We start from the raw sequence: 17,923 nt of genomic DNA on the forward strand, positions 1-17,923 counted from the left end.
ACAGTGTATCTGTTTCCTGTGTAGCACATGAGGAAACGCATTACAAAGAAGGGCATGGATTTTGAGAGGGCATCGTTCATCCCTGTATGGGTCAGCAACAACTTGTGGCTGCTGATAATGCTCAGTCACCAATGAGCATAGCTGTTGGGGACCACTTGGGTATCTGACAACAGGGAAATCCTTTCCAAGTTCTTGGAGTGTCTTGTTTTTCGTTTTTTGGGTGTTTAAAAAGTCTTTTAGGTAATGTTATGACTTTTGCATTGCTAAAAGAAATTTGTTACAGCAATTACTTTGGTTTTGTGAAGCTAAAAATATTTCCTCTGAATTTTCCATGCCTCAAAACAGAGAAACTATTCTAAGAACATTAGAGGGCCGAGAGAGGAAATGCCCACCATGTGGTCTGTAGAGCTGGTCCCCAAGCCAGAGAAACAGGAAGAGATCCTATCCTCTATTGGCCCTGAAATATTAATTCTACTGGGGAATGGCTACAGTAAAAGTAATAGGAACCATCTCAGATAACTACACATCTAAGTGAGCAGTGGACACACACATGGCAGAAAAGATGCAAGACTAAGACCAGTGGTCCCAGGTGGCCAGAAAACTCAGGCAGGAATGGGGAAATCATCCAGCCTATAAGCCGAGGAGCTGTACAGCAGCTCTGTCATCTGAGGCTGATAAGGAAAGGGGCTGGGAATGGAGCTCAGCATAGAGCACCTGCTTAGCGCACACAGGATGCTGGGTTCCATTCCTAGCACCACAAAGGAAGAAACAAGTGCTGGAATACACTCTCACTAGAGCCCCAAATCTTCATCCTGAAGACAGAGATGTAGCAATTCAAGAATCCACAGATAAATCACAAAGTTCACCCAAAACTGCCAGGTATTTAGAATTTTAACCTTAAAACACTAAAAGGAATACAACCACATTCAACAAATAAACCTTAGTCATGAAAATTCCACATGACTGTTGAAGAAGGATGTAAATTGGCTTACTGTGCAAGTCACTCTCCGCAGGACAGGTGAGCCTGGGGCCCCGGTTGCTGGAAGGGGATACTGCAGGGTACCTGGGCCAGGTACCTCTGCTTGTCTTGGAGGGGCTCCCTGGAGACTCCACCAGGCAGGAGGATTGTCAGAGTCAGTGACTGCATAGAGGAGCACTGAGAAATGGGGAGGGAAGCCATCCGTTTGGACAGGCCAAGGAGATGGCCTTTCAGAGCCTGGCTGGGGGGAGCCCAGTGGAGGACACATGACAATCACCAAGCAGTACCCATGACAACCATGTATACTGCTGTGACAAGGCAAGTCTCCACTCACTCTTTCTACATCCAGACTGCACGCCACACTACCTACAAGGCTTGCTTGGTGCCATCCCCTGTCATTTTAGAAAAATGCTGCAGTGGGGGAGGACAGAAAAGCCTAGGTTAAGAGGAACTTGTGGAGGAGAAGTGCATTTACCTATAGGATCTGAGGGCCTCCCAGGGCAGTGGGTACGATTTAGTCCCTCCACACTCACTCTAACTGGAGGTTGAGCTGCTTATTTGCTGGAGGAGGACATTACATGGACAGCTTGCACAAGTTGGCAGAGATTCAGATGAGGAGGGTGGGGCAGGCAGTCACCCCACACATGTTTCCTCTGCACCTGCTCTGAGCCACACACTTGACCTCCACTGCGGAAGTCATTTTGTGTTTTGGAGAGCACATGACCAATCTGGTGTGTGGGATGAGAGGAAGGTGGGGTGCCCACAACCACTGAGGAGCCTAGAAGCTCTGGCAGCCACCACGTCTCCCACGAAGGTGTGGGAACATCCCACATCCTCCATGGGCACAAGAGGCGGAATCACCTCTCAGATGAGGCCCTGAGAACCAATGTCCAAAATGAAACAGTCAAGGAGGAAGCCTTGGGAGTGCTTTGCTGAGGAAGAGCCCTCCACATGTCAGTTTATGGGGTTCGTAAAGCACCTCCATGACTGTGATTCTGCTAGGTGTCATAAAAGATGGGTAAGACAACCAGCTCAGGAACTGTCTCTGTTTTATCAATGGTAAAACCATGACCTAAGCAAGTTGCACGAACTAGAAAGTGCCAAGGCAAGGACTTGAGCCTTTAAACCTGAATCCAAGGTCTAGCCACGAAGCCTCACAGTCTTGGCATTGTCTTCCTCCATCAATGGGCCTCACCCTTGGACCCTTGAGGTCCTGAAGGATGGCTCTGCCAGGCCACTATGAGGTCAAGCAGAGTTGCTGTATGACTGGTCCCACTCTGCTCCTGCACTGCCCCCGTGGCCACTGGACAGTGCCAGAGGGCAACACATGATTGAGGCAGCTAGAGGAGCTGAGGGATGAGAGATGGTCAAGGCTCTGAATGAGCTGTCACAAAGACCCTGGGAATGATGCTCTGCAGGAGGGAAGGCCAAAGGTCACCTTGTTTTGCCTTCATTAAATTTCTAAATAGAGTGGATCCTTGATTTACAAACTCACTTCATTCTGAGGGTCAGTGGTAACTCAAGTTGTCTATTGAAGGCTCAGGCTCCTGTACACAGCCTTCAAAGACTCTCTCTGGTCTACAGGCAGATCTCAGAGTCCTTAGACACTAGCCCAGGATTTCTCTAACTCCATACAAAAAAGTATGTGGAAATGTTTTTTCTAGAACTCTTTAAAGGTCAGATCTCTATCTGAGGCCAGATACATTTAGAAGCACAAGTGGCCAGTATTTGGATCGTAACTCAAGACTTTAGTCACAAGTGAAAAATAAAATTCTGGGGCCAGGGGTTTAGCTCAATGGAATAAGTGCCTGCCTGCCAAGCACTAGGTTGTAAGTTCAATCCCTGCTACCAAACAATAATAATAATAATAAAACTAAAATTCCAGTCATAACCCAAGTTATTCATATATCAGGCTGGTTACAACTCAAGGGTCCAGCATAAGCCAAAACCCAGAGGAAAGGAGTGAATTCCCACAATCCATGGCTGGCAATTCCATGTAGAAGATACTCAGAAGTATTTGCAAGATGGTTAATGGTGACTGATAAAAGACCACAACCTGCATCTTCTTGCATCTTGTAAATAGGTGAGGAGGTTCTTTTACTCCGAAGACAGGAAGAAAGTAAGCAATTGCAGTCTGGAGCAATTCCTCTACTATGCACGAATCACCAGAAGCCCCCAAAGAACAAGTGCTAAGGAAGGAAATATCAGGTGTGCTGGTTGCTTAGGGGCCCTTTGGGCCCTGGTGATCCATTCTAGTGCAACACAATGTGTTTTCTCAGCTGACTTCCCCTGTGGTTTGCTGGTGTTTTCTTTTTTAGACTAAGACAAGTTAGCAAACAAGACAAGTTATCATTTCCTCATTTTGAAGCCTTTGTCCCTCAAAGGGGCCAGAATCTCTTTCAAGGTCCTGATTTCAAAAGGCTGCTGGGTGAGTGCTGGGTCTCTGACCCCGCCAGAGGCTTCTGGATAGGATCCTGCTCTGGACAGAAACATGGACCTTTGGTTTTGGTGGCTTTACTTCCTGCCAGGTAAGTGCCACTGGAGAAGCACCTCACACTTCTTAGGAGGCTTGAGTTGGCCAGAGGTAGTCGGTTGCCAGGCTGGGATGCTTCGGGGCAAATTTGATTGCAGGCTGATACCTAGGTCATTTTGAGCATGGAGGCCATGTGAGGCTTTGGAGGACCCCTCATTCCTTGCTAGCAATCCTCTTTCCACGCTACCCACCTTTGCCCAGATTGGCGTTTACTGGTAAAGACTGAACACATCGCTTCTCCTAGGCATATTCATGTACTAATACGGGGTCTTGCAGTTGTTCTTTTTTTTTTTTTTTTTACCTCTACCTTTTCTTTCTTCAGCTCTTTTTCACTCTTCAGTTTCTAACTTTCAACTCCAAATGAAGATTTCCTAGTCCATTCAATGCCCCTAATCTATTTCCTAAGTCTCATGCCTAACTCACAACTATCTCCTGTACGTGTCCACTTCGGTACCACAGCAAGATCTGAAGTACAGTTCGCCTAATGCCTTATCGCAAACTCCTCACAGTCACCTCCAAACCAGCTATGCCAGTTGTCATGAGTGTCTTCAACATCTGCTACGGAGTACCGGCTCGGCTTTACCCCACCTCTCTTCATGCCCACCAAGACTTTGGCCCAGCTAATGGCCAACCCACATAGCTGCTAGACCACATTTACCAGAGTGAGAAACAATGGCGGCCTCTCTCTATGAGGGGAGAAGGAGGGAAAGGCAAGAAAAAGAACACACAACCATCTCTCAACTCTCTCCCACTTCATCCAACTCAGCCTGCGTGAATCCCAGATAATGTTCCCAACAGCTCGACTGTAACCATAGTAAGATCATCCTTTTCAAAACCACAATGGCTCCCACACTTCTCTTTGTATCCTGAGCTGACCACACGTCCTGTGCTTTCTCCTGGCAAATAGGACTCCTCCTTGAACATACGCTGCACGTTCCTGCCATCTTGCCCTTGCCCAGGCTGTTCTTTCTGCCGGAAATATCCTTCTGTTTACCTTCATCCTTTAGGTGCTTTTCAAAGTCCATCATGAAATCTGTGTCCTTCCCATAGATTTTTCTGGGCTGTCTTTTCTGAACTTTTGTCATCAACACCATTGATAGTGTGGCCCAGTGTATGTTTATCTTATTGGGTTTATTAGATGCTATGATCCTTAGAGTCAAAAGGTTTCCTAGTCATATCTGATTTTTTTCTGATGTCTTGAATATGGAAAAAAGTCAAATGCTTGTTGTGTTGAAGGTTGAAAAGTCATAAATGCCAAAAAAGTAGATTTTTAATCAATGTCAGGAGCTCTAAGAGGCAGTGAGACATACCTGTGCCTAGTAGATGGTTAGTTAATCTTAAATCAGAGAAAGGAGAGGGCTTGGGTGGCAGAAGACCTACAGGGAGGGGTAAGTTACCTAAGTGTTACCTTGGTCTGCTGTGCCCAGCACCACTGCTCTGGCTGCGCCAGAGAGGTCCCTGCCCTGGGCCCATCTTTCTCCACTCCCGGTCCTGCAGGAAGAGGAACAGGATGGCTTGGCAGGCCACACCCATGTCCTCTTCTAGAACTGGAATTCCCTGCACAGGTGACTTTGGCCTCCTCTCTGTGCCTGCACAAGCTTCTGTCCTGGCCCCTGAGGAAGAGGCTCCTGGGGAAGCAGGTCAGACGCAGGGAGGCTATACCTGCAGGCTGGGTGTCTGCTGTCTAGGGATACAACAGGGACTGCGGGCCAGGCAGGAGGAGAGGATGAAAGGGAGAAGAGCAAGAGGCTGGGGGCAGGAAGCTTGGGGACAATTTCCCCTTGGTAGCCATGGTTCAAAACGGACATTTGAGAAATAAATGACTCTATAGGAGTACATAAAACATTTATCCAGGCGTTGATTAGTTTGACTTATAATTTGATAGTTTTTATAAACACATGGTAGTTGGGCTTTTGTATGTAACCCTAGGCACTGCCAATATTCAGTGCCAGTGTACGCAGCACACGTTATAACCCACACTGACTACAGCCCTCTGTAGTTTGTAGAACAGGGTTCCACCCTAAAGCAGGGCAGAATCACAGGATGTGGTCTCTCAAGCGTTCTTACTGTAACCTTAACAATACCACATAGCCCCGATGCTGTGATTCAATACACACACACATAAACACATCTACCTACAATTTATTCTTGACTTTGTTGTGTGAACATAAAAATTTTAAAAGAGCTTGGGTGGGGGATTTTTTCCCCTTTTTTCTTTTTTGGTACTGGGAATTAAATCCAGGTCCTCAAGTTTGGTGGGCAGACACTGCATGGCCGAGCTACATCCCCAGCCCTGTGAGGATAAGTTTCCAGTTGGAAAGCACAGCACAATTTCCTGAGATGGAAAGAGTATGGGATGGAATAGGTCTGGGAAGACCAACTATTTACATATCGTGAGTTTGCTTTCACCTTAGACATTTAGGTGGAGCCTAAGTAGAGACGTCAGAAAGGCAAGTCCGCAGCTCAGAGGTAAAGACTGGAGATAAATATTTAATGCAACCTGTGTGGAATCACTGCAGTGAATGAGCTAATGCAGGCAACAGGGAGCCATGGGTCAGAGGACTGAGTGCCACAGCAGCATGGAGAGGGGGGCGGAAAAGAAGGGAGTGAAGCTGCTGACTGGGAGTGGTTGCGGTGAAAGGCGGGGTTTGGTGTCAGGAGGGTCACGAGGAGCTTAGTGCTTTACACAGTGTGGCTCAGGTCTGTCATTGCTGCTGAAGGGGCAGAGGCACGAGATGAAGGCAAACAAATGACCAGTGAAGGACAGCGCTGTGACATTGACGAGAGCAGCTTTGGTGGGATATCAGGGGCGACAACCAGGCAGGGGCAGACTGGAGAACTTGGAGGTATGGAAGTGAATAGGGCTAAATGACTCTGATGAGGCACTGGAGAAGGGCATGGTGGGGTTGGGGCTGGGGAGGCGAAGGTCAGAGGCCGGGCCTGACATCCTGTTAGGCTGTGCTGCGCTAGCGGAGCCCCCTACTGCTGTTGCAGTCAGAACAAAGCCATTCTGGAGACAGAAGTCCTAGGCCAGGGGCTGGGTGGGTTCCTGATCCAGGCAGGACCTGCCTGTGAGGACAGGCAGGACAGAGGGCAGGCAGCTGACCTGTGCACGCCCAGGTGCTGTAGATAGAAGGGAGAAGCCGAGAGGGATGATTCTCATGCTTTTAAAAAGAAGTGAAAAATCCTATGCCCCTTCTGATGAACACAAAAATGCCAGGCCAGCTCTCTTCCTCCTGAAATCCTGCTCCTGAGTAGGCCATTCAGGGCCCCACTCTCAGATAGTCACTGCTGCACAGAAGCAGCAGGATCCATCTCCAGAGCAGCCCCAGGCACCAAGGCATTGTGGACCTGGACTTCATTCTGCACTATGAAAACGACGGAGTGAGTCTCATGTTTCAAGGGGAGATCACAGTGAACGCTTAGATGTAAACATTTCATCTCCCTCAAAACATTCCCCTGCATTTCAAATACACTTAACCCAATCTTTCTTGTCACTTTCTAAATCTGCTTTCACGAGTGTCTTTTCATGGCTGCCTTGATGTCTTGAATCAATTCAAAATATTTACAGCAATTTTTGTCCAATAAAAACATTACACTGTGTCCTCATCCGCTTTATTCAGCGGATCTGGCTCTGTGCAACTTCTGGCTTCTCCCCAAAGATAAAATGACTATGAAAAATAGAGGTTTTGAAAGTGATTCAGGTGGTGGAGGCAGCCATGACAGCCCAATTAAAGACTTAGATGCAACCTGTGTGGAATCACTGAAAGACGATGCCCAGGTCTGCTTCAGAAGGTGGCAAGAACAACAGGTGGGGTGCATTCAAAATGAATGTGTTCAAAATGAAAAGTATTTTGAGGGGGGTTTACTGTGTCTTTTACTGCAACACATTTTAAATTTTTTTAAATATTCACCATGTTTTTCAATCACAACTTGTATATACAATTATATATTAAGAGACTGTATCTACCCCCTCCTTTACTATTGCCACTAAAAATAATCACCACTTTAGAGATCAATACTACTTGCTTAGCAGTCTTTCTAAAATATTAACATTAAACAGGTTGGCTCCTTAGGATACTTTCTACTGTCTTCCCTAGGGAGTTATACAGCCCAGGATTGCAGACATGCAAAGGCATCTGGGGCATTCACTTCAAATGCAGATTCCCAGGCCTTGCTCGGACAGCAGCTAGACCATGGCTCAGGGCAGAGCCAGGCCCTCTTTATCTTAGTGTGTAGACACAGCACCATTTTAGAATTCCAAACCAGATTATCACTACCTTTTCTCTGAAGATTTGGAAATCTGCTTTTCAAAGTCTTCAGTAAGGGTCAGAAGCTGGTATGAACTTCAAAGCAAGCCAGTTATTTTTTCCTGGGACCTGGTCACTCTCATAGTGCCCACTAGTAGTTCCTGGTCGACCCAAGCTCAGCATACCCGGCTTTGCTTGGGCTTTGTCTGTCTGGTGTGTGGGCAACAACGATCTGGGTGAGCAAGCCAGGAATTCACTAGATGTCCATCCCTCCACAGAACAGGGGACTGCAAGTGACTGTACAGACTGTGACTCCCATTTCTGTTCTGCCCTAGTCTTGGGAAAGCAGATCCATTCCCCCAGCACCTTCTGGTGGGTCAGCTTTACCCAGAAACACTCATGTGCCTCTGTCCTGGTGTCTGGTTTTCCCTCAGGTGCAGGCTGCCCTGGCTCACAGTGTCACCTCCCCGACCCTGCTGGGTCCTTGTCCCTTGCTTGGGCCTCGGTGGACAGATCATACTTCTGTTGCCTCTTTCCAGTGGCAAGGCCACCTTGTGACTATTTCCAACGTATTTAAAGTAGAGCTGGATTTGCATGTGGGCGTCTCCTAGCCGGAGCTTCTCAGCAGAGCCCCCAGACCACCGTAACGCCAGCTGAACTTCCAGATCCCAGCACGCTCCGGGGGAGGCTCCTTCCTCGCTCCCTTTCATCCTCCCCTAACTCATCCTTACCCCTATGATTATTTCCACTTCTTTACTCCTGTACACACTCTGCCATCTCCCTGAATGCCCTGATCCAAGCCCCTCTATTCTGCCAGTGTCGCTCTTGACTCTGATTTGACTGAACTTTTAGGGACTAAATGCATGATCTATAGACACCTCTCAGGAAGTCTGCAGCCTCTGCTCTGCCCATGGACAGCTTGTTCTCTCTTGTTTCCTTGCCTTCACAAAGACTGTTCTCGCTATCTGGAAGGCTTCTTTCTCCTCTACCCCTGCTCTCTAGCTTCACCCTAACATGCACACACACACACACACACACACACACACACACACACACACACTTTATGCTACAATTCCCTTCCTAGAAATAGGCAGCCACTTATTGGAACCCACTCAGCTGACATTTAATCACACACATCCCTACTGTTTCCTGCAGCTGGCTGAACTGCATTCAACCTGCCTCCTCTAACCCAAAACGTAAGTTTTTTGATGTCAAGGGCTTGCCACCCACACCTTTTATCCCTCCCCATCACACACACAAAGCATTCACAGCCCCCCACACATGTGCTCACACTCACACACATGCTTGCTTTCTCTCCTATAAGTTCACCAGTAGCTGCCTGACAAGCATCATCATCCTCAGTCTCCCATGCCTTTCCTTCAGGTCCCAGCTCAGACATCGCTCCCTCTGATGATCCCCACCCCACCACAGCAGGACCAGAGTCACTTCTTGCTTTCTCCAAGGGACCCTGTGCTCTGTCAGGGGATTTATTACACTGCCATGCCTTGTTGGCTGTCTGTTGGTATCATTCACTACATGATCCTTCTTTTGAAGGAAGGATTAGAAGAAAGTACTCAGGAAAGGCACTTGCTGAGAGATTTAGCTTAGAGAACTGTTGGGATGAATGGTCAGCTGGATGGACCTGAGCAAAACAAAATGGGGAAGGAAGGTGGGCTGCAGCACAGCCATGCCATGCCTCTTGACCCCGTGCAAAAGAAGCCCTTGGGAGGTGTGTGCTCTCAGGGTCACGGAGGTGCATTACTTCTGACAATTTTCCCATGGCGGTGGTGTTTGGTCCTTAATGGTTTGGGTTTGGTGATGAAGCTGGAGGCCGGGGCTAAGTTAAGGCTGAGGCGTAGCACTGGGGTTGGGGATAGAACTAGTCTGAGATTGTGCATAGAGCTGGGCACAGGGAAAAGCTGAGGATGTGAGCAGGAACCACTCTTAGGTGAGACTGTGGGTTGACAGAGGCTGAGCTGATGGTGAGGATGGAGCTTCCTCTGCATCCACCCCCTCTCTCTGCAGTCTCTGGAGCTCTGAAGATCCTCCCGGAAGTAAACCTGGATGGAGCCCTGGGTGGATCTGTTATCGTCAAGTGTCCACTTGCTGGAGAAACACAAGTGCGGATGTACTTGTGCCGGCAGATGCCTGAAACTCAGATATGTTCTACGGTGGTATCCAACAACTTTGTCAAGAGTGAATATAAGCACCGGATCACTCTGAAGCCGTGTTCGGACAAGAATCACTTTCTAGTGGAGATATCAGAGTTGACTGAGAGTGACAGCGGGGTCTATGCCTGCGGATTGGGCAGGAACACAGACCGAGGCAAGACCCAGAAAGTCACCTTGAATGTCCACAATGGTAGGTCACCCAGCTGCTTAGCCTACCCAGGAAACATTTCCACTCACAGCTAAGACAACCATCTAACCATAAGAGACTCTGATGCTGTTGCCATATTAGCTGGTCCAGTAATGATGGGCACCTACATGGAGAACTGCGTAGTCAGTTAACCTCCTGGCCTATGGAACTTTCACACATAGCAGATGAAAGGAATAAGATGTGTGCTGTCCTGGCATTGCCTACCCTACCCAAGGGATGAGGAGAGGGGGTGGCATGAGCTGGTGGAGAGGCTCTGAGACTGCAGGGAAGCAAAGGACAGAATTGTCCTGTGTAACTGTCTCACAAGAAACTCCAGAGGTGAATATGAGCAAAAGACACTGAATAATCAAGTTGTATTTGCAGCCCAGATTTGTTAGTGGGTGGCCTGGTCCTTTATATCTCCAGACTCCCGCTTTCTCCTTTTCTCTGGTGACTTCCTGTTCACGTGTGGTACTGAGCCAAAAGCCTACAATGCAGTAGTCTGCGACGGCCTCGCAGGGAATACTGGCTGGGCCAGGGGGAAAGAGTAATTCCTTCGGGGAGCCCCAAGCCCCATTCCTGCTCTGCTCCTCTCGGTGTATCTTCTCCTCATCCCCTCGTCACCATCCTTAGTGAGGTCACCTTCTTTTCACACCAACAGCCTCTCCCAGATCTCAGTCTCCCCCCAGCAACCTCCAGTGCATTTCTCTTGTTTTCAGTAGAGTATGAGCCATTCTGGGATGAAGAGGAGCCAATGCCTGAGGCTCAGAAATGGTTTCATAAGTTTGTGCAGCAGCATGTGCCCTCCTGGCTTCAGATGGCTGTGCATGCCAGGGCTTCTGAATTCATCCCCAAAGGTCAGTGCACCAAAGGCGAGGAGAGGTGGGAGAGATGTTGTGTTGTTATGACAATGTGGGGTGGGGTGCTCAGCTCACAGAGTGACTGGCAGGGCAGAATGAGTTTCAGATGTGCGTTTCCATATCTGAAGAGAGGGGATCTCCTTCCGTATGCTACAGCCAGGACAGCCCACCCCAGTGGTAGAACTTATGCTTCACCACCAGGAGGCACCACAAGAAATGAAGTTTAGACTCCATTCACAAAATCTAGCTCTTTTTATGAATGACTGCAGAATCCAAGTCTGGGCAGGCCTTTTCCAGCTAAAGGTCATCATTCTTCCTGCTACACACAGGATTGCCCTCTACCTGCTGGTGCCTAGTCATTTTAACAACTCTATTGTGCAATAAAAGATGAATCATTGCCGGACTAACAACAATTTTATATTTCAGTATTACTTTCCAGTTTTGGTGCATTTTGACTGCAATATTTCTGTCCTATCCTCACATATACTCTATGAGGTCGGTACTTTAAATGCAAATTATTACAGTAGCCACACTATGGGTGCCGCTGAGCATAGAGGTGTAGCAAAGTCACAGAACCATGGTTGTGATTGACAGGAATGAAGTGGGGAAAACAAATAAGTTCACAAATACTACACAAGACAGAATGGTAAATGTCTCCATCTCGCTCAGAAAAGAGTAAGCTCATTTGCCTAGAAGTCAGAGACAGATTCGTGGAGGAAATAGCATTTGAAACAAATACACATGAGTCCGATTAAGTACCAGTGTCACACTATGGAGGCATTTTAGGCCCCTGGTACTAAAATTATATATGTGTGTGTGTGTGTGTGTGTATATATATATATATATATATATATATATATATATATATATTATATCTCCTGATCAAAATGGAAGAGGTTATTGAAGAAAAAAGATGGCAGCCCAGCCCTGCAGGAGAACTGTATAAGGAATGTTACTTTTTCTCGACATTTTTTGCAGTTACTACACCAATTCAAAGGACTGAGGCCCCTCTGGTTCACCACTCGTCCACCACCACTCCAACAACGCACCAACCTCGGATCTCCACAGCATATGTGGCAGCAACTGCCAAGCCACCTACTTTTGCGCCATCCACCACAGCCTCAGAGACCTTGGTTAAGGAGCAAGTCCTCAGCCCCCAGGAAGCCAGTTACAAGCGCCGCACCTGGCTGTACAGGCAAAGGTTAGAGCCTCTACCCTCCGTGACAAGCTAGAGTCCAGCAAGGTAGGCTAGAACTAACTTACCCACTGAAACCTCCCAGCAGTGCCCACTACTGGGGGCCTTTCCTAGCGTCATCTCCAGAAGGCAGATGTGATGTGCACTGAGCAGACCACTTAGTTCATTGCTAGTCCATTCCTGTTTCAGCATTAACCTGGCAGAAAGAAGTGAAATTCAGATCTTTCGCTAAGATTCAACCTGTTTTGATAGGGAAGAACTAAATAAGAATAAAACTAACTTTCAAAATTACTCTCACCTGTTTCTTTTTACTTTTTAAAAGGACACTATGTAGTTCAAAACTACCCAGGTGACTTATACAGTAGCATTGCTATTGGACAGCACTTGGCTAGAAGGGAACCCGGTCTAGGGAAGTACAGCAATGGACCACTAGGTGGCAGCATTACAGCAGATGCCAACAAAAACCAGTAATCAGAATTCTCACACAAATACAGTAGATCAATCAAGAAAGAGATCTCCAACAGCATTTGAGTTCTAAAAATGGGAAATCCGAGAGCTGAGTGGTTTTTGGAAGAATGGGGACTCTGATTTCTAGTTTGGTAAATCACATCGGCGTACCACAGAAAAAGAAAAGTAAATTTAACCAACATTTTCTTAGCTCAGCTATGTGCCAGCCACTGTACTATGTCCGTAAGTTGTTACAATGATTGAAATATGCAATATCCGGGACTTACTAATACAAATCTGTGACCAGATTGTAATGGACAAGAACAGAAGAACTGGAAACACAATTGAAAAAAAATTGATTCTGGCTTATTGTGATTGGAGAAAACAGGGCTTAGGCACCATCTCCCTCAGAAAAGTAAGACTTCAGTATGTAGAAGAAATGGAAGGAGTTTCTCTGCATTTGAGAGTACGGGGGCGGGGGCACTGCTTTCCACAATTGTAAGAAACTAGCTCATTTACTGTTTGCAATAACATGAGTAGAACAAGGTGCAGAATTTGGGAGGCCGTTTGAACCTTACTAGTGAGCCGGAAACATTCAATACTCCAAATCCACTAATTTAACCTTCCTAACAGTTCTCTGAGATGGGTTTTACTGTACCCATTTATGGGGAAATGAAACTTAGAGAAATTGAGTTGCTAGAGCTCATTCAGACAGGAAAGGGCAGAACCTGAACTCAGACCCAAGCCTCAAGACTCCTTAGGGAAAAGTCTAACAAGGAAACAAATCTGAGAATCACCTCCCCAAAACCGGTCACACAAGAGTGCCTCTTGAAAGCTAAATTCCTTCCTAACCATTTCCTCCATCTCTCCTTTTCCTCCCCTCTCCAGAGCATTCACCCCTGGCTCCCAGGCTGGGAGGGAAGACCAAGGATTTCACATCCTGATCCCCAGCGTCCTGGGCTTCCTGCTGCTGGCCCTTCTCGGGCTCGTGCTAAGAAGAGCCGTTCAGAGAAGGCGGGGTGAGCAGCCTGAGCCCTAGATAGAGCCCCGGCCCCGTTTGGACTTCGAGGGACCCCAGACAGGTTTCGAAGAGCAGACTTGCATGCGAGGGGGTGTGGGTGGATGGCCTGGACACGGGGACGAGGAGCGGGTCGGCGTGGGCGCTTTAGCTTTCCGTGAGGCGCAAAGCTGCGCCTCCCGGCTCACTCTGCACACTTGCGGCATCGAGGGCGGTCACCACGAGCTTCAGGGAAGGTCAGCCCACAGCTTGCGCGGGGATAGCGGGGTGGCCACCGGGCCCTGATGCCATTTGTTTCTCCTCTTCCTGCGGCTGCCGCGCAGCCTTCTCCCGGCGGATCCGCCGCCTGGCGGTGAGGATGCGCGGCCTGGAGGCTTCAGGGCGGCCCGGGTCGCGCCAGCCCCGCGTGGGGTCGCGGCCGCGCTCCCAGAACAACGTCTACAGCGCCTGCCCGCGCCGCGCTCCGGAGGCTGCCGCAGGTGAGCGCTGCCGGCGTGCGCGGAGCCGAAGGGGAGGGATTCGGGGTGCGAGACCGGCGAGGGCGCGCCCGGCGTGCGCCCGGGAGCCGCCGGGCGCTCTGCACACGCTCTCCTTCCAAAGCTTCCGGGGGGCCGGGGGCGGGACACGAGCCTCGGCCCCGCCCTCATCCCGCCCTCTGACCCTCGCAGGCCCCGGAGAGGCCCCTGCGCGCGAGGCCCCTGCTCCCTCGGCGCCCCTCGCCCCGCTCCAGGTAAGCCCCGCCAGCCCCTGGTAGGCGCCGCCCCCCGCCCCGGGAGCGCGCCCGGAGCGCGAAGTTTGGGGCCGAGCGTGGACACCCTGCTTTCCCCTAGCTCGCGAGCCTGAGCAGGGGGAAAGATGCCTCCTTGCCCTCTTTCCCCAGGAATTAGGATACCCTGGCTACCTGGTGTTTCGAGGGGTGGGGGAGGTAGATGGAGGTAAAGGGGTGCTGGAAGGGGGCGCGTGGAAGGAGTGACGGATGATGACCCTGCGTGCGCTCCGAGGGCTTTCCCGGGGACCAGGGTCGCTTTCAGGGAGGTCCTGAGAGGCTGGACGTTGCCAGGTCACCCTAGTCCGAGGGAGGACTTTCTAGCCAACGCTTCCAGGTAAAGGAATGTGTAAGCCTCAGCGGACACAGAGAGCGCCCCCGACAGAGGCGGACCAGCGGAGGCGGGCTGGATCCGAGGCGGGAGGGGCTGAGGGGGGCACAGGGAAGGCAGGCGTGGAGGTGAAAAGCCTGGAAACCAGCCAGCGCCTCTGGATTCAAAAAGAAGAAGAGAAAATACGTTGCCCCCCCCCCCTCCCAGTGGCCCACAGTGGCCAAACCGCTAGTTTCGGGGGTGGGGTGGGGGATGAAAGCTCAGTGGTGACCCTCTGTGTTGTAATTAGAGTGTAGATTAAGCTAATGCCCTAAACCGCAGCATTGCAAGCCAACCTTCCTCTAGAGTCAGAGAGGCAGGAAGAGACACCTGCACCACAAGGCCATCAGGGACTTCTCACTCCACTCAGTGGCCAGCCCCACGCCCACATTCCCGCCTTTGGGAGGGAAAAAAGAGAAAGGTGCTGCTTAAAGAGAAGTTGCAGGCCTACCATTCATTCGTGTCCCATTGGCCATAGCTTATTCAGATGACAACACCTGCCCTCCAGAAAGCTGGGGACCCTGTGCCTTTCTGAAGAGACAGTGAGACTACTTTGCCAGACCACTCCCCCCCTCCCCCGCGGGCCTGGACTCTGCCTAGCCGCCAGCCTTTTTCTCCTGAGCACCCCTGTGACCACGCAGAGCTGCCCTTGCTCAGTTTCCCTGCCTCTCCACTTGAGACTCATTTCCTCTACTGAGGCAGAAATCTTGGAGCAAAGTTCAAGCCAGGTGTGTGTGCGCTTAGGGACTGATTAACCTTCAAAGGGAGCTGTCTTGGTTACTTTCCTCTCGACGCTGGAACAAAATACCTGATAACCAAAATTAGGGAAAGAAAGGTTTATTTAGTTCATAGTGGAAGTTTCAGTCCATAATCAACTGGCTCCAAAGCAAAATGGTGTGGCAGAGGGGCAACAGTCCAAGGCAGCAGAAGACAGCAAAAACAAAAACAAAAGCAAAAAGTGGGGAACAAGACTCTTTTCCTCCCCTATATTCTATGCAGGCTACCTGCCCCTCTCTGGGCAGTTGTAGCACTCACCATCTCCATGCCTTCCTCTTGCACAGTGAGGATGCTTACAAAGTAAGAACCTTGGCTCACTGCTGAGTTGCTTAAACTTCTCAAGTTCACACAATGCATCAAGCATTATAAAAGTGTTTTCGTTTTTTAAGCCAAGTACATTAATCTTAAGCGATGAACTACACTGTAACAGGCAATGGGAGGTATATCTTGGAAGCAGGCTGCTGGTACTTCCCCCTTTTGTAAAGTTCAAAACAAGAAATTGCTTCCAGTGAACACTTACAGAGAGCCTCCTGTGTTAGGGCACAGCACTTCTAGTTCTTAAATGTTTAAAACCTGATCAGAAGTCAGAGTTGGTGGCCCACACCTGAAATCTCAGCACTCTGGGAGCTGAAAAAGAGAGTCACAAGTTTGAGCCCAACCTGGACAACTTAGCAACTTAGCAAGACCCTGTCTTGAACTGAAAAATAAAAAATAGGATGGATATGTAGTGTATTGTCACACATTTGCAGTCCTAGCATTTAGAAGGCTGAGGCAAGAGGGTAGTGAGTTCAAGACCAGCCCAAGCTACATAGTGAGACCCTGTCTCAAAATTCACATATAAATAAATATCTAATTAGAGTCCCTACTCTGGCTTTCCCCGGATATTACAGTGACTATGCCATGCAGGTTCTTCGCACAGCCCTGTTCCCTGAAAACTGTCCATCCTAAAGGTGGCTGACCCTGAAATGCCTTGTCTAGGAAAGAAGAGTGCTTCAGTGCCTACATGGCCAACAGCCTACCTTCTCACTGTCCAGCCCCTTTCTGGAATGCATTGTCATGCCATGTCACAGCCACTCCAAGCCCTGACAGAGGTCCAAGGGGTGACTCAGCTTACCTCTGAAAAGCACCCCCCCCCCGCCACCCCGGAAGATGCATATTTATCCTGCAAGTCACGGGTCTTCCCCTGGGGGGACATTCCTGTGTGGCTGGGTCTCCACACCTGCACTCTTGGCCACACAGTGTCAGTCTGAGCCCCATTGGAGGCATTTCCTGCCCAGACTTCATCAAGTATTTTCCAGTTACCTGCAGTGAGTCACCACTCTTTGACAATCCCCAGGTTGGCCCATTTAATGGGACTTGCCTTGGCCTTCTGGAGCTCAGAGACCAAACTTCTGACCCTGTGTCCTGCTCTGGACACCTAGAGGGATGCTAAACTCACACCCAGATCTGGTGATGCTTGTTTGGTGTTCCCAGGTGCCTGAAACTCCCTGGCTGCATGCTCCATCACGTAAGACCAGCTGTGAATATGTGACCATCTGCCATCAGCCTGTTGGCCAGAGGGAGGACCCTGATTCAGATGAAGATGACTACATCAATATCCCCAATCTTACCTCCCTCCCCACCTATCCAGGACCCAGACCATGGTGCCAATGAGTCCTGTCTGTCTACTGAGCTCCAGTGCCTGCTCCATCTCTTAGCAGAGACTTTGTCACGCCCTGTCTCAATGCTCATGCACTGCTACCTGTGCTCGGAACATAGCTCTGCCCCCAACTGATCGTGTACACATCTGCAGCCCTGTGCTCATCACGTAGGCTCCAGGCAGGCAGAGTATTCATTTCGATGCCACCTGCTTCTTCTCCAGGCTGTTTAACAGGCTGGGAGATCTTCAGGGCATCTCCTCAGTGTCTTGGGCCATGGGGTCTTTGTTTCCTTGGCTTTGGATACTACAGCAGCAGACTGGGGTGTGGGGATCAGTGGCCTTTCCAGGTTTGGGTCTCACACAAACAGAAGACCTTAGGGGTACACAGTGAGGACCTGCCTCAGCCCCACATGCTGGAAAGGGTATATAAAAACACCCTTGGGAGCAGCTTTGCCCTGATCTGAGGGCCAGCACTTACTAGAAGGCTTCTGTTTATCTGTCTCGAGTCCTGTGTGGTAAGGGCAATTTATTTTGATGTCATGCCATATTCTACATTTCCAGAACCAAGCTTGTTAGTGTTAGTGATACACATACAAATATAAACCTATATTTACATGCATGAAGCCTCCTTTTGGCTGTCTCTCTGTTGCCGCAGCTGCATACCCTGACCTCAGCAGTCTTTGTCATCTCCTTATCCTTCTTCCACATCCTAGCACTGATATTTGTGCATT

General features: G+C 49.3%; 1 protein-coding gene across 4 annotated transcripts; it reads left to right on the top strand.

Annotated features, from left to right (window-relative positions):
• Positions 1 to 3,324: 3,324 nt before the first annotated feature.
• Fcmr (Fc mu receptor) lies at positions 3,325 to 17,811 on the top strand. Of its 4 annotated transcripts, none has more exons than XM_063240220.1 (8): positions 3,325 to 3,507; positions 9,788 to 10,123; positions 10,840 to 10,977; positions 11,959 to 12,181; positions 13,511 to 13,641; positions 13,964 to 14,119; positions 14,309 to 14,370; positions 17,027 to 17,811. In XM_063240220.1, exons 1-8 carry the CDS (start codon positions 3,471 to 3,473, stop codon positions 17,204 to 17,206), a joined length of 1,263 nt encoding a protein of 420 aa, XP_063096290.1. In that variant the 5' UTR covers positions 3,325 to 3,470; the 3' UTR covers positions 17,207 to 17,811. The 4 variants fall into 4 exon arrangements, with proteins under 4 accessions (XP_063096290.1, XP_063096291.1, XP_063096288.1 ...); XM_063240221.1 differs by having other exon boundaries at positions 10,843 to 10,977; XM_063240218.1 differs by lacking the exon at positions 3,325 to 3,507 and adding an exon at positions 6,193 to 6,358.
• Positions 17,812 to 17,923: the final 112 nt, after the last annotated feature.

This window comes from Cavia porcellus, unplaced genomic scaffold (genome assembly GCF_034190915.1).
Source record: "Cavia porcellus strain 051 isolate PalLab524CR breed Dunkin Hartley unplaced genomic scaffold, mCavPor4.1 scaffold_29, whole genome shotgun sequence".
Taxonomy (NCBI): domain Eukaryota; kingdom Metazoa; phylum Chordata; class Mammalia; order Rodentia; family Caviidae; genus Cavia; species Cavia porcellus.